This window comes from Trachypithecus francoisi, unplaced genomic scaffold, assembly GCF_009764315.1.
Source record: "Trachypithecus francoisi isolate TF-2019V2 unplaced genomic scaffold, Tfra_2.0 Lachesis_group4, whole genome shotgun sequence".
Lineage (NCBI taxonomy): Eukaryota > Metazoa > Chordata > Mammalia > Primates > Cercopithecidae > Trachypithecus > Trachypithecus francoisi.
The window spans coordinates 23,532,323-23,547,056 of NW_022681469.1; the positions used below are offsets into that span (position 1 = coordinate 23,532,323).

The 14,734-nt window shown below is 37.2% G+C and overlaps 1 protein-coding gene across 6 annotated transcripts in view; it reads left to right on the forward strand.

The window, feature by feature from the left end:
- Window positions 1–14,734, forward strand: part of CNOT4 (CCR4-NOT transcription complex subunit 4) — a 157,099-nt gene that overhangs the window by 121,500 nt on the left and 20,865 nt on the right. For 2 of the 6 annotated variants that reach the window (XM_033194740.1, XM_033194741.1), the window contains exon 11: window positions 1,307–7,545. The exons of the other annotated variants lie outside the window; for them this stretch is intronic. In XM_033194740.1, coding sequence (XP_033050631.1) covers window positions 1,307–1,407 — 101 coding nt within the window. In that variant the 3' untranslated portion in view covers window positions 1,408–7,545. Of the gene's footprint in view, window positions 1–1,306; window positions 7,546–14,734 lie in introns of those variants that run through there. 6 annotated transcript variants of the gene reach the window in all.

The window sequence follows — 14,734 nt, forward strand, 5'->3', positions numbered from 1 at the left end:
TTGGCTTTCTTCCCGTGGTAATTGATTTTTGCTCTCACACACTTGCAAGTCCCTTTTTATCAACAGTATCAACTCATGAGACAAATTGGCCCAGCTCAGGGGTGTATGGCCTATTGTTACAAAATAAAGTTTATCGACTTGATGGAAATCAGTCTCTTTCTTAGTCCTTATTAATATCATTTTCTCACTAAGAACTCTAGTCTGAAATTTGCTTTACACAACCTCATTGCTATGTACTTGGGGTTTATAAGAATCTTTGCCAATTTACTGAAAAACTACAAAATCACCTGTTATATGGATTGACAGACTCTTTTTCTGCTTTGTCAGTTATCTTTCCAAATGTAATTTTGCAGATTTGTTTTAAAAAAAAAAAAAAACTCTGCCAAGTTGTTTTTATTCCATGATGTTAAAAATTATTTGGAAAACATAAGTCAGTAAGCATTGTTGTTTCAAGATATACCTCAAAAAATATTTGATAACTGTTTAGGATTGGATTTTTTTTTTCATGTTTTTGTTAATTTAAACTTTACTTTTGAGAGGACATTTTTCTTTAAATTTTCTTTGTTTATGAACTGTTTTAACAGTGACTTGATTGAATTTTGAGTCATGTGTGAAACAAGTCACTTGTAGTCAAATAATTATCAGTTATAATCAGGAGAACTGATCTCATTCATCTGTAATTCTCTGACCTAGAAGTAGTCATCTCATTTTCAGTCAATTGGATCATTGTACTATTTCAGTCAATTGGATGCATTTTACTATTTTTCAGTTACTTCAAAGGTAAACTTGAATTTTCAGATGCTGTATGTTAATTTACTAAGTTAATATTTATAGGTATTATTTCATTTTTTTCTAGTACATAATTTATGCTTTTAAAACATGGATTTATAATTTTTCTCTTTTAAAAATCAGTTTTCACTTCTGTAAAGCAAGGTTTAATTTTTTCACAAAATACTATTAATATTTACCATTTATTAGGAGTATCTATAAGGGGTCCAATTGGCTTGGAAAAGAATGGCTTTCCTGGTCTTTTTTTTTTTTTTTTGGTAGTATATTTATACTAAATCTATTATATTTGTTCTTATCTCTGACATAATATTACTCAGGATATATTTAGAATATAACTACTTTCCAGGTACTTGATAAGTTTATATTTTAAAATTCATGTCTTGTTTCACACCTGGATTCCAAACATTAAGCATGTATTTTATATATGTATCAGCATTCCAAATATTGAAATCATTTTTAAAGGGACTGTTAACAAATCTAGTCACCCATAACTAGACCATGACTGACTTTTCCACAGGGGAAGAAGAGGTGAAGGTTTCGACCATGCCACTGTCAGCCTCTTCCCATTCATTACAACAAGGACAGCAGCCTACAAGTCTCCACACTACTGTGGCCTGACAACAGAACTGAGAGGAGAGGATTAGACTCTGGGGTGCTTGCATGGGCAACTGGATTTTTGCATGATTCCTTTATGATTTTGCATTTAATGTATACACCCAAAAGAGCCAATATAAACGTTCCTGATGCCTACAGCTAGCGTGTTACCTCATAGTTGCTGAAGTATTTCTTCATTAGGCCTTTAACATAATTTATTAGTGTAATAATTTTGGCATTGTTTCTCATGAGTGATACTATTTCTAACTCATAAAAACAAAACTTGTAGTACTAAGATCCCAGGTGAGATTAGCTAGAATTGTTCTTATTTTGGCTCTATTATTGAAAAATTATACAAAGGTAATGGTAGTACCTTGTTTTCTGGTTTGTGAAAAAATAATATCCTAATCTCCTGAAAAATTTGAAAATTAACAAGATAATGTCTGTTGCATTCTTTGAATACTTGAGAAGAAAGAATACATATAAAACAAAATCGGTGGTGTCATTTAATGCTTAGAAGGATATTGTTGGCGATTGTTTTTAGTTGTCTAGATTTATATCCTATAATATGCATTACATATGTAGAAACTGTTTTGTTCTCTCTCTTTTGCACTTTTGCACTTTCTTTTTGAATGGTTGTTAATTATGCGTAGATGGTTAAAAGATAATTATAGCCTAAATGCAATATAATCTCTTTTCTAATGCACTGCCTAGTATACCAGGAAATGCCTCAAAAACAGAACTTCAGTTTATAGTTGACTTATCTGAAACTTGAATACCGAGTAAACATTGTATGTGAAAAGCAACCATAGTAGTGTAACATTGTTACTGAACAAACAGTAATTCTGTGGGTTATTGTTTTGGAAATTTCATTGTTTAATAATTAAAATGTGATAGTAAGATAATATTATAAGTACCTGACCAGAATGAGACTAAGGCAGAAGAGAAGAGATTGGATGTCCTCTAAAATTAGGCCACCTAAATTGTAACAGATAATTTTAATCAAGAGAATAGTGGAGTACTTTATTAGGACATAATGTGAAGTGATATTTCTGAAAACACATTTCTTGAAATAGTTTTAAAACTGATAATAAAAGAAAAGAAACTGTACTTAGTTCGGAACAATGGACAAAAGCTGATTCAGAAAACATGGCCATATTCTGCCTAAATGAAGCATCTGGGAAGAAAGGGAAAGTCATACCTCCTCTTGATATTTTAACCGTTGTGATAAAAGGTATGCTTTAATTTTTAAAAAAAAAAAATATGAAAGGGGATAATGTGAATACAAAAAAAGAAGCCTGGAGATTGAAAATAATAATAGAACATGTTATTAGGAGATGGTACATAATGTCATGTTGGAGTTTTCAAGGTTACCTCTGTATAAAATTGGATTACTTTCTACTAGATATAATGTGCCAAATTAAATGACTTTATCCCAAGGTACAGTGAGGTAAACAAAAATCTATTCTTAGATATCCTTAGATTTGGTTAACTGAGGCTGTAGAAGCAGCGAATTGTCTAGCCATTTAAGTTATTTTTGAAAAATTCAGCGTAAATATCAAGCGCTAATTTCTATCTAGAAGTGATTACAAGAACATTGCCAATTTGGAAAATACCAATAAAATACTGTAGACTTATTAAACATCAGCCTTTTACTATAGCTTAATTTAATTATGGTTTTCATTTTTTACTGTAAGAGGCCAGGACTTCATTGATGTCTCCTCTGGGGCTGAGGCTCCTGGGCCTTGTTATTATAACAAACTCTGGCTCCTTATAATGATGCTTACTAGCTCAAAGCTTTCTCCAGCCTTCAGTGTTAGACTTTCATTGCCTGGATCTTCTTACAAAGCGATAGCAAGTGGTTAGTTCCATTTGCTGCTTGGTATTGAGAGATATACCTGTTAAATGAGGCTTCTTTCCTTTCTCATTCATAGCCAGTGTGGAAAAATCATCAGGTAGTTTGCCCAGATTTGCCAGAGCCCTAAATAAAATCCCAAAATGATCTCCCTGCCTGCTTCCCCTCCCCACTCCCACTTACATGCACACCATAAATCAGGAAAATGCTTTTTGGGCAATTAGACTTTGACTTCTAAATTTTTGCATAGAATGGCTAAACATGATCTTTTGACTCACTTTGTAATCCCTAGACCTTCCTTGTAAACTTCACCTTTTTGCTTACCTAATATTTTATTTAAATATGGTTTTTTTCTAAAAACTGAAGTCTTAAAATCATAGTCATAATTAATTTTACACAAAAGGACAGAAGACATTGTACAACACATAAAAGAAGCCAGCACTTCACATAGCAAGCAAATTGAAACCAAAATGACAGAAGAATGACAAATTCTTTAAAAGCTTCAGGTTTTGTTGTTGTTGTTAAATTCCTGCATGATGCATCATGTGCAAGGCAAACTTAATACACTTTTATACCCTTAACCTTTATAAAGTGACTAGCTTTTCCCTTAACACAAGAATTTTTAACCTGGAGCACAGACTTTTGAGAGTACATACAAAATTGTGGGTTTGTATGCATGTACGTATTTCCATTTTTTTCTGGGGAGAAGATCCATAGTTACTAGATTTGTGAAGGATTTGGTGACACGCTTCTCCTATCAAAAAAAAAAAAAAAAGAACAGCTGCCTTGAAATGTTTTTAGTGCCACTTTAGGGATTAGAGTCCTGTACTGAATGATTTTCGTTGTATGATGAATTATAAGTGCCTCTTTATTTTCTCTAAGATTCCATTAGAAAATATTTTTTCTGACTAATAATGCTTGCCTTTTCATCTTATTATTGAGTTTTCGTTTTCCACATGCCACTTTTGTGTACTCTCCGCTTATTTTGACAAAGCATTAATTAAATATTTGAGTACCTATTCTGTATGGTGACTTGAACTAGATCTTGAGAGATATAAGGTTGAATAAAATACAGACCCTATCATCAAGGATAATTCTAGTGACAATTATATTTCACATTATTTCTATCAGGTCTTGATAATATTTTAATCACAGGAACCACCATAGCAGTCCAGACTCATTTTATTATTTATCATCTCTCAGTAACTGCTCTGATAGTGGAAACAAAGGGTATTGAATACTTATATTTCAGATTTTAAAATTTATGATAATTTGGAGGGAGGTGAAAAAAACCTCGCTAGGAAAGACATACGTTCATTATTCCACGTGTGTGTGAGCTCATGTCTCTTTCTCTTAGCATCCTGGGAATTAAGTAGAGCCTTCTGTGTAGGTGTTCCTTTAAAGAAAACAACTTTAATGCATTTTACCTCTACACATTTCCACTGACATGGCTCCTATTTGTATGGTGTTCCAGGCACTGTCAAGACTGCCAGAGCTCTGGTCTGCTGTGACACAGGTCCATAGGTTCTCCCACAGAGGCATTGCCTCAGAAAGACAAGAGAGAGGAACAAATTGCCGTTGCTTTGAAATCTTACAGTGGCCTGTAGGGGTTGAGATAGGGCAGTAAGGAGATCAGTTGGGGTATTCAGGTACAGGTAAGCCTGGATAAGTGTGCTTAAAGCCTTGAAAACCAGAAGAAGAGTTTAGTCTTGATGCGAATGTGGTCAGTGGTAGAGAACTATAAGTTCTTGGCAAAAATGTAGCTTGATCATAGCATTTTAAGAAGAGTAATTGGGTAATAGATTTGATTGCAATTAGGACCAGTTAGAAAGTAATTCCAGTAATATGCCGTTGCTGGCCAGTGCAAATAAGTTGGCCTAGACTAGCACAGTAGTGGTTGGAATGGAGAAGAACTATGAATTAGAAATTGGAAAGCATAAGAGCTGAGAAAAGGCCTTCAGATATGGTTAGATCTCTGATGATCTTTAAAACTGTAACTTTCAGAGAAAGGTACAGAATGGAAGCCCATCGTTTTAGGATGAATGAGGAAATGCCAAGAATATGTATGCAGCAATCAGTGACTACTTAGTGTTAAGACATTTGACAACAAAGTTGAAGAGAAAAATAAGATGCTAACTAGGTGGGTGGTAGATCTTAGAAGGCATTGCTTTAATATAAGGGAGAAGAAGAACCTAAATATTTAAAGGCAGACCATACAGAGCCAACTGAGAGGAAGAGATTGGCAGTGCTGAAGAGAAGATAGCTCATTCAGTAGGATAACAGATGTCTTTGGTGGGAAGAGATAAGCTCCCGAGAGGAGCATGTGGGTTAGCTTAAGAGAGGTGGGCGGCCAGGCACGGTGGCTCACGCCTGTAATCCCAGCACTTTGGGAGGCCGAGGTAGGCGGATCACGAGGTCAGGAGATCGAGACCATCCTGGCTAACACGGTGAAACCCCATTTCTACTAAAAATACAAAAAAAATTAGCCGGGCGTGGTGGCGGGCGTCTGTAGTCCCAGCTACTCAGGAGGCTGAGGCAGGAGAACGGTGTGAACCCAGGAGGTGGAGCTTGCAGTGAGCAGAGATCACGCCACTGCACTCCAGCCTGGGCGACAGAGCGAGACTCCGTCTCAAAAAAAAAAAAAAAAGAAAAGAAAAAAGAGAGGTGGGCTGTATCTTCCTCTGTGACTTGTAAGAGCAAGAAGAACCTGGAGAAAGAGAAAGATGAGAATTGAGGAAAGGGCTCATATGAGTAATTACTAAAAGGCATTATTGTTTGAAAATGGGGGTGAAAGTGGAATTGGGAGCTTGTTAAAGAAGGCGATGTAAAAAAAAAAAAAAAAGTCTTCTGTGAGAATAAGCCCAGAAATGCATTGTAAATATTTGCTGTATGTTTTTATATAAAGCAAGATAAGAGTCAGCTTAAAGATCTCTCAAGTTCAAATATGTATGGTTTTGTATGTTCCTCTGGTTTAGCACAAAGCATGAGTGGAAAAAGCGAATATTGAGAGTTTGGTTAAAAGGGGAAAAAGACAAAGACATAGAGACATTCAAGAAGACCACAATGAAATGCATGATCTTGTGCCAAGAAGAGTCTATTAAGGCAGTTTCCTGTGAAGAAATGGTGTGAGTGATGTGGAAGGGAGTTGAATTATTTTAGATTTTGACAATGACAAAGAACATGTTAGTGTTGCTAAGGGAATGATAACTGGGAGACTGTGGTCACTATGATAACCACTCAGTGCTAAATGGATGATTGAGAACCAGAGAAAGGAGAGGGCTGGAGGTTGGAAAGAAGCTTGTCTTTTGTAACCGTTTATAGTCTCTCCTCCAGTCTTTTCATGAGTGTAGGAAGTCAAACTATGTGAGAGAGAGAGTTGTAGAAAGCCTGGAAGCAATTCCGTGCATCCGCAGTTGGGCACCTGGGGAATCCTGGGTCAGGTTTCCAGTGAGTTGAAAATGATGAAAGGAAAACTTCCTTCCTCAAAGCATGGTAGGAGGACATGGAAGCAGAGTGCTGGGGAGGACCAGGAAAAGCCAGGGATGAGATGAGACAGGTGTAAGTAATCAAGCCCCAGTGAGTGTGAAGGATTGGTAGAAATGTTACTTGTGATGTGAAAGGTTTAGACAGAGGGTTTAGGTGTGGTGTATGATGAGTTTGGTAGTTGTGGAGCCCTTATTACAGGTAATATAGCTTCTCCCAAACTCACAGGCAAACTGGAAAGCTTTTTTAAAAATGGGCTTCCACCTATGAAGGGAAAGTATCTCTTCTTACATAGTTGGTTTAGGTAGGTCATTCTGCTTTATTTATATATCAAATAAGAATTAAAAGTAAGGTATTGGTGAACAGTAGAGATAAATTAATAATTTTATTGTAACAGGTTATAAAAATATTTTGATAATTTCCCCCAAAGAGAATGTACTATATGAATAAATAAAATCTACAAAATATTGGGCTAATTTACCTTGTTTCTTATGTTTTGTGTACTTAGGAGGTGACCTCTAGGAAAAAATTGCTGAAGAGGTGGTAGAGCAGGGTGAAGATACTGTATACTGTTATCCCTAGGTATCTGTAGGGGATTGGTTGCACAGATAGCAAAATTCTCGGATTCTCAAGTCCTCAATATAAGATAGTGTAGTATTTGCATATGACCTGCACATATATGGGAGGCTGTATATTTTAAATAATCTCTAGATGACTTCTAATACCTATTACAATGTAAGTGCTATGTAAATAGTTGTGATACTATATTGTTTAAGAGACTAATGACAAAAAAATCTGCATGCTTAATAAATTACACAGTTTTTAAAAAAATATTATCTATTCGAGGTTGGTTGAATCCACAGATGTGAAAACCCCAGCCCAAATACCTGGGGTCAGCTGTGTTTTTTTTGTTTTTGTTTTTGTTTCTCCTAGTCTGTTAATAGAAATATTCCCAGTTTGGAAGCAACCTTAGTTTTCTAATAAAGTATTTTAAAACTCACTCCATATATGTCAGCTGCAATACCAACTGTGACATTTAAAAAGGATAATGCTTCAAAGTACAAATCATTGCTCAAGAATACTGTTTGTGAAACCTTGCTGATGGATTGAGAAGCCACTGCTCCTTGGACCTCCTTACCACCCTGTGATTTGCTTCTGTGAGTTGTAATCGAGCCACCTAACATTGCTGGTCATACTAGCCTTCCACTTCTTAGTCAGGGGCTATTTCCATAGAATCACTCTTGATAATTCAAGAAGCATTAAGAAGATTGTACTCTGTTTTTTGGTCTTTTAGAGAGTCTTCTCTGGGTTTGACTTATAGAGAGATCGAGTTTAGGTACCTAGAACTGAGAACAAGCCTAAGTAACCTAAGCCACTTGAGAAATGGACTGAAGTACCCAGATGTCCCATAAAACAGCTTGAAGTTGTTGACCTTGAGAACGAGTTCCTTTTCTCCAGATTCCTCTTGACCACACTTCCTAAGGCAGCTATTGACTTCACTGTCTTAGCCCACTTTACCTTTATTCTAAAGGTTCCTGGAAGCTCCAAGCTGACCCTGGAACATACTGTGCTTATAACAATTTTGTTATTCCAGCTCCTGTTGGGTGCTTAGACCCACTATTGTGCTGTTACAAAGCAACATCCCAAAATGCTTTTTCCTCTTATATAATTTATAAAACCTCTAATGCACCCATTACCTTTCTTTCTTTTTTATAGTGGGTGAAATTCACGTAACAGTCAATTATTTTAAAGTGTATGATGCAGTGACCCAGTACCATTCTTTAATTATCTCAATGGTAAAAGAGCAGAATAAGTAACCTACTCTGCTGAAAGAATTTTAGTCTGTTCCTTGTTGGGGCTGTGTGGTAATAGCTGCTTCTAGACTCTGTGTTTTACCCAGTAGGCTAAAAGGCAAATATTAAACCTTAAAATATTCCATATTTCTGCACAGCAGTACTACTGCAACTTAAGCTTGTGAATCAAGCAACTTTTATACACCCTTTTAAAAAGGTGGTGGGGGGCAATGCAAGGAGCTCAAGGCAAGAGACACTTAGGAGATTTGCTTTTCTGAGTGGTAAAAATGTTTGAAGCAACTCTAAATCGCTTTGAAATGCTAGTAACAGTCTTACTGTCTTCATGACATTTAATTAGCATTATGTAAGAAAGCGTTTGTTTAGCAAAGGTAAACCATAAGCCTAGCTCTCTGTATGCATGTGCAGTTGAATGTGTGTGTGTGTGTGTTTTGTTTGTTTTTTTTTTTTTTTGAGACGGAGTTTCGCTCTGTCGCCCAGGCTGGAGTGCAGTGGCCGGATCTCAGCTCACTGCGAGCTCCGCCTCCTGGGTTTACGCCATTCTCCTGCCTCAGCCTTCTGAGTAACTGGGACTACAGGCGCTCGCCACCTCGCCCGGCTAGTTTTTTGTATTTTTTTTTAGTAGAGACGGGGGTTTCACCGTGTTAGCCAGGATGGTCTCGATCTCCTGACCTTGTGATCCACCCGTCTCGGCCTCCCAAAGTGCTGGGATTACAGGCTTGAGCCACCGCGCCCGGCCGTGTGTGTGTTTTTGTATAAAGCAATTTTCAGTTAAATCCTCCACTTAATGAATGTAGCAGAGGAAGATGTCTCAGGTCATTTCGGTGACCTATGACCTATGTCTATTCATGTATTTATTCTTGCTGTGTCCCAATTAATTCATATCTTCAGGATAAATGCCATATTTTTATTGTCTTTCTCCAATTATTTTTTGAAGGAACCAAAGACCCTATTTAAATGCAATAAGGTTGTAATACTGGTGCCCACTTCACCCTGGTCATGTTTTTTCTGAACAGATATTTCATAGCTTGTCCTCATCAAATTCCAATCTCACCACTAAGATACCCATCTATGACACAGTTTTTGGGAAACCCCAAGGAAAGGATAATTTAAAAATGATTTGTTTTGGAATCATGACACTTCAGAGCTATGAATAAATAAATATAGTCTTTAACAATCCTTTTAAAGACCAAGTAATAACAATGATGATAATAAACAAGGCTTCAAAGGATTGAGATTTGTCTATAGTCACATTCTAACAATTTCTTTAGCCCTCACCATGTAAATGTGCTTTCATGCTTGTAACTCAGTGGAGGAAAAAACTCTTAAGATTCAGAATCTGTCTCTTCTGTAAACATTGTTGTGTCTTACAGTTTAATTATAGTAGTTCTCTCAAGTCAAGGGCTTACAACTGTGAATATCATTGCAAACAATGAATTTGAAGGCTTTCAAAATGACCACCAGCTGGCAGCTGTTGTCACAGATCCTGTAGGTTTTCAAAGCTGCCCTGTGTTAAATGTGGCCCAGTGATCTTAGAGTAACTTTAGCAGGGGAAAAAATTGTAACCTTGCAGGTACTCTTAAAATAAACTTAAGGTAACTACATAATTGGCCGGGCGCGGTGGCTCAAGCCTGTAATCCCAGCACTTTGGGAGGCCGAGACGGGCGGATCACGAGGTCAGGAGATCGAGACCATCCTGGCTAACACGGTGAAACCCCGTCTCTACTAAAAAAAAAATACAAAACACTAGCCGGGCGAGGTGGCGGGCGCCTGTAGTCCCAGCTACTCGGGAGGCTGAGGCAGGAGAATGGCGTAAACCTGGGAGGCGGAGCTTGCAGTGAGCTGAGATCCGGCCACTGCACTCCAGCCTGGGCGACAGAGCGAGACTCCGTCTCAACAACAAAAAAAAAAAAAAAAAAAAAGGTAACTACATAATTACCAGTGATAGAACTAAAAGAGTAAAACAGGTGAAGTTTAATTTACGCAGGATTTTTCTGCAGTACCAAAGAGAATTTAGGGGCCAACACACATAACCACTAGACTGGTGACATCTCTAATATTACAAAATGGAAAAAAAATTGTAGTAATGGCACTAAGATGTATTACATACACACTAAAGGTATGATCTCAGATTCATCTTTGAAGAAGAGCTATCCTGTGCTACACCATGTAGAATGATAGCACATCTTTTGATTTTTTTTCCAATCAAGGAAGTTGTTGTTTTCAGCATAAGGAAAACAGGCAGAGCTCCACAAGGATTTAAAGATGATAATGCTGTCACCATCTCCAAGAAGAAATGCAAGAAATCTGCAATCAACTTTTGTAGCCTAGCACTGTTTCTTAATATAGTGAGATCTTGGCCTAAGGACTGCACTAGCGTTTACACTCTTATCACGCTTGCATACAGAAATAATGTATCGATGGAACTGAAAGTAGTGATCTAGAACTTTAGTGGGTTCTAAAACATTGTCATGTTATATGTTGGCATTTGTAAGAAGTCTGACAACTATTTATTTTTATTTTTTCCTTTATTACATCTGTATGTTTAGTATCCAGCTAAAGGTAAAAGATTCCCTGGGTTATGACTTCATCAGCCAAGTAGGAAGTTTTGTCATTGGCCTTAAACTGAATGTTTGGTTACAGCCATAGTTCTACTTGGGTTTTCTCTGTTAAAAATGTTAGTTTCTAGTAAAATTCATGATTATGGATGGCTGATATACATATATATACACACACACACATATATACACACACATACCCTACTTCCCCCAGTCCCCATTTAGAGTAAGATTTGCTACCAGATAGGTTTCCTTTTCCTTCTAAACTTAACATTTACTAATTAATCTACCCGTAGTCTTCCCCTGGTTCCAGACAATTGTAACATATCTTGGTTTCTAGTCTGCCCAGTGTTGATAGATGTAAACTCGTAAGACCTCACCTGCATTTTAAATGGTAGTGACTAATTGAAATGAAGCATATTATTAAAATAAGCAAGGATTTTATATAATCTCCAAATAAACACACAAAGCCCTGCAACCTTTGTTTTGTAACTTGCTTTCAGGTTTTAACTATTGACTATTATGAGTCTCCTTCTGATAGCTTGCGTTCACCTCTCTATCCAGTTTCTTTTTCTTTGGTCAAAGAAATTTCTTTCTCCATGTAATTTAACACAATTAGCAAGGAGATCATGACTAAATCTTAATGTGCACTACCTGTATGATTTTCCTACTGGATCCCTGACAGGCCTGAATTTTCCCTTTTCTTCTTCTTCTTTTTTTCTTTTTTTTTTTTTTTTGAGACAGGGTTTCCCCGTGTTGCCCAGGTTGGAGTGCAGTGGTGCAAACACGGCTTACTGCAACCTCGACCTCCCTGGCTCAAGTGATCCTCCCACCTCAGTCCCCCAGGTAGCTGGGGCTACGTTCACACACCACCATGCCTGGCTAGTTTTTGTATTCTAGACAGGTTTTGCCTTGTTACCGAGGCTGGTCTGAAACTCCTGATCTCAAGTGATCCATGCGCCTTGGCCTCCCAAAGTGCTGTGATTACAGGCGTGAGCCATGGTGCCTAGCCAGTTTTCCCTCTTCAATGTGCGTTTTAGTTTCCCCTAGCCTTATTCTTCAAAGGAGAGAGGTCTCTCCCCATCAGTCTACTAAGTGTTTTCTCAGTCTTTTTACTCAATTACCAGAGTCAGCAGACTCCCCAGTAACTACTCTTACTCACCTTTCAGCTTATCCCAAACTGCCTTTGATCCTAAACGAGTATATATATATATATATATATATTTTCCTCCTTCTGTCTCTTTTATTTTTATTTTGTTTGAGACACTCTGTCACCCAGGCTGGAGGGTAGTGGTGCGATGTTGGCTCACTGCAACCTCCGCCTCCCAGGTTCGAGTGAGTCTCCTGCCTCAACCTCCCAAGTAGCTGGGATTACAGGTGCAGGCCAACACGCTTGGCTAAGTTTTGTATTTTTAGTAGAGACAGGGTTTCACCTTGTTGACCAGGCTGGTCTCAAACTCCCAACCTCAGATGATCCGCCTGCCTCGGCCTCCCAAAGTGCTGGGATTATAAGCGTGACCCACTGCGCCTAGCCCTCTCTCTCTTTTAAATCAAAACAACACATTTAAACAGAAATGATAGTCTGGATTTTGGAGCAGATTGGGGAATGACCACAGCACTGTAAAATTCTGAATCAATAAAGATTTTTGACATTGTAAAACTTGGGCATTTTTCAGTTCCCCCAACTTCTTTTTTTTTTTTTTGAGATGGGAGTCTCGCTCTGTCGCCCAGGCTGGAGTGCAGTGGCCGGATCTCAGCTCACTGTAAGCTCTGCCTCCCGGGTTTAAGCCATTCTCCTGCCTCAGCCTCCCGAGTACCTGGGACTACAGGCGCCGCCACCACGCCCGGCTAGTTTTTTGTATTTTTTAGTAGAGACGGGGTTTCACCGTGTTAGCCAGGATGGTCTCGATCTCCTGAACTTGTGATCCGCCCATCTCGGCCTCCCAAAGTGCTGGGATTACAGGCTGGATGGAGCCACCGTGCCCGGCCCAGTTCCCCCAACTTCTAAGATAATTCTAGCTCTTATAAAAAGTCAACACTGCTCAACAATATGACTAAAATTCAAAGTTTTACAAATGTGGTTTTTAATAAATTTTTTTTCAGTAAAGCAGTTCTAATTCAGTTTATAGCTCTAGCATATCTGAAGTAAGAATATTGCAGTTTCTGATTTGTATTTGAAAATATTTTCATCTATTCTTCTTTTTTGCCTTTCTTCTTTTGAAATAGGATTCAACATTGACTGAGAATTGGTTCTGTCAAGATTGTCTCTGGCAATCTGTCCCTAATTCAACTATAAATTATAGCTAAGGATGAACACTTAAATAATTATATATTAAATGATTTTTAAACTAAGGCCCCCGAGTGATGTGATGAGCATATGAATTTTTGAATGCAGGGTCTTCTGAAACTCTGTCTTCCACAGGAGTATCATCATATAGGTCTGGAAAAGATGTGTTATTAAGACTTAATTCCTTTTAGATAGAGACACCATTTGCAAATTGAAAACAAAATGTTTGTATTTCCCCTAGTATGTGAATATACTGTAAGGAGGAATAAAAAGCAAAATAGTCTTTTTAAAAAACAGACTATTGTTTAGAGCTATTTTAGGTTCACAGCAAAATTGAGTGGAAGGTACAGAGACTTCTCATTACATTCCCTGCCCCTGTCACATGCACAGTGTTCTCCATTATAAGCACCCCCCCACCAGAGCAGATATGTTACAGTGGATGAACCCAGTTGATCTGGGTGATGAACAGGTGGCACACAGAGGCGTTTCAGGGTCGTTTTTAGAAAGTACAGATTAGTTTTAAAACTAATGTAGCTTTTTCAGATTGTCTTCTTCTACTTAGTAATGTGCGTTTTAGTTTCCCCTAGCCTTATTTTTTAATCACACATTTTACATAGCTAAAATAGTTGAATTTCAGAATATAAATGCTTATTTTAAAAAACAGACATTTGTTTTAAACAAATCTGAAAACGTTAATAAATGTCTCTTGGTTTGGGTAACTAGCACAATGGGAAAGAACTCTTAAAGATGTATGTTTGGTCTGTTGTATTGGAAATGTTTATCACCATGACTATATCCATCTCCTTTTCATTTAGTTTTATAAAATAATGAAGTTATATCATTTTCTGAAATAATTTTTCTTCTGAAATTAAAGTAAATCATCGTTTAATGCCTAAAAAGTACTCTCTAAAAATGAAGCTTATAACTGGATTATGAAAAATCTGTCAATTAAAACGATGTTTCAGAAAAGTGAAAATTTTATTCTTATTTGGGATTTTTGTTATGTTGATTTAAATGCTTAAGACAATTTGATGCTGATAGGAGCCATCTTTTAGAAAAAGATAAGACTGACTGATCTTCACTATTGAAATAAAAGTGTGCTGTGTAATCAGATGCAGTAAAGAACTGGGTTTGATGTTTTAAATAACTTTTAGATAACTTGAGAGTCTTTTCATTTGGAAAATTATGAACATCAGCAATCTCAGGAATTTCAATAGATATATAACCATAAAGAGATTTGCTGTATAGGAAGCAAAATACTTTCATCTGAATGTAAGCCTGAAGAGAAACTTCTGCCCCAATAAAAATATTTTATTGCCACTAAACAATCAAAAGCTATTACTGACTTCATTTGGAA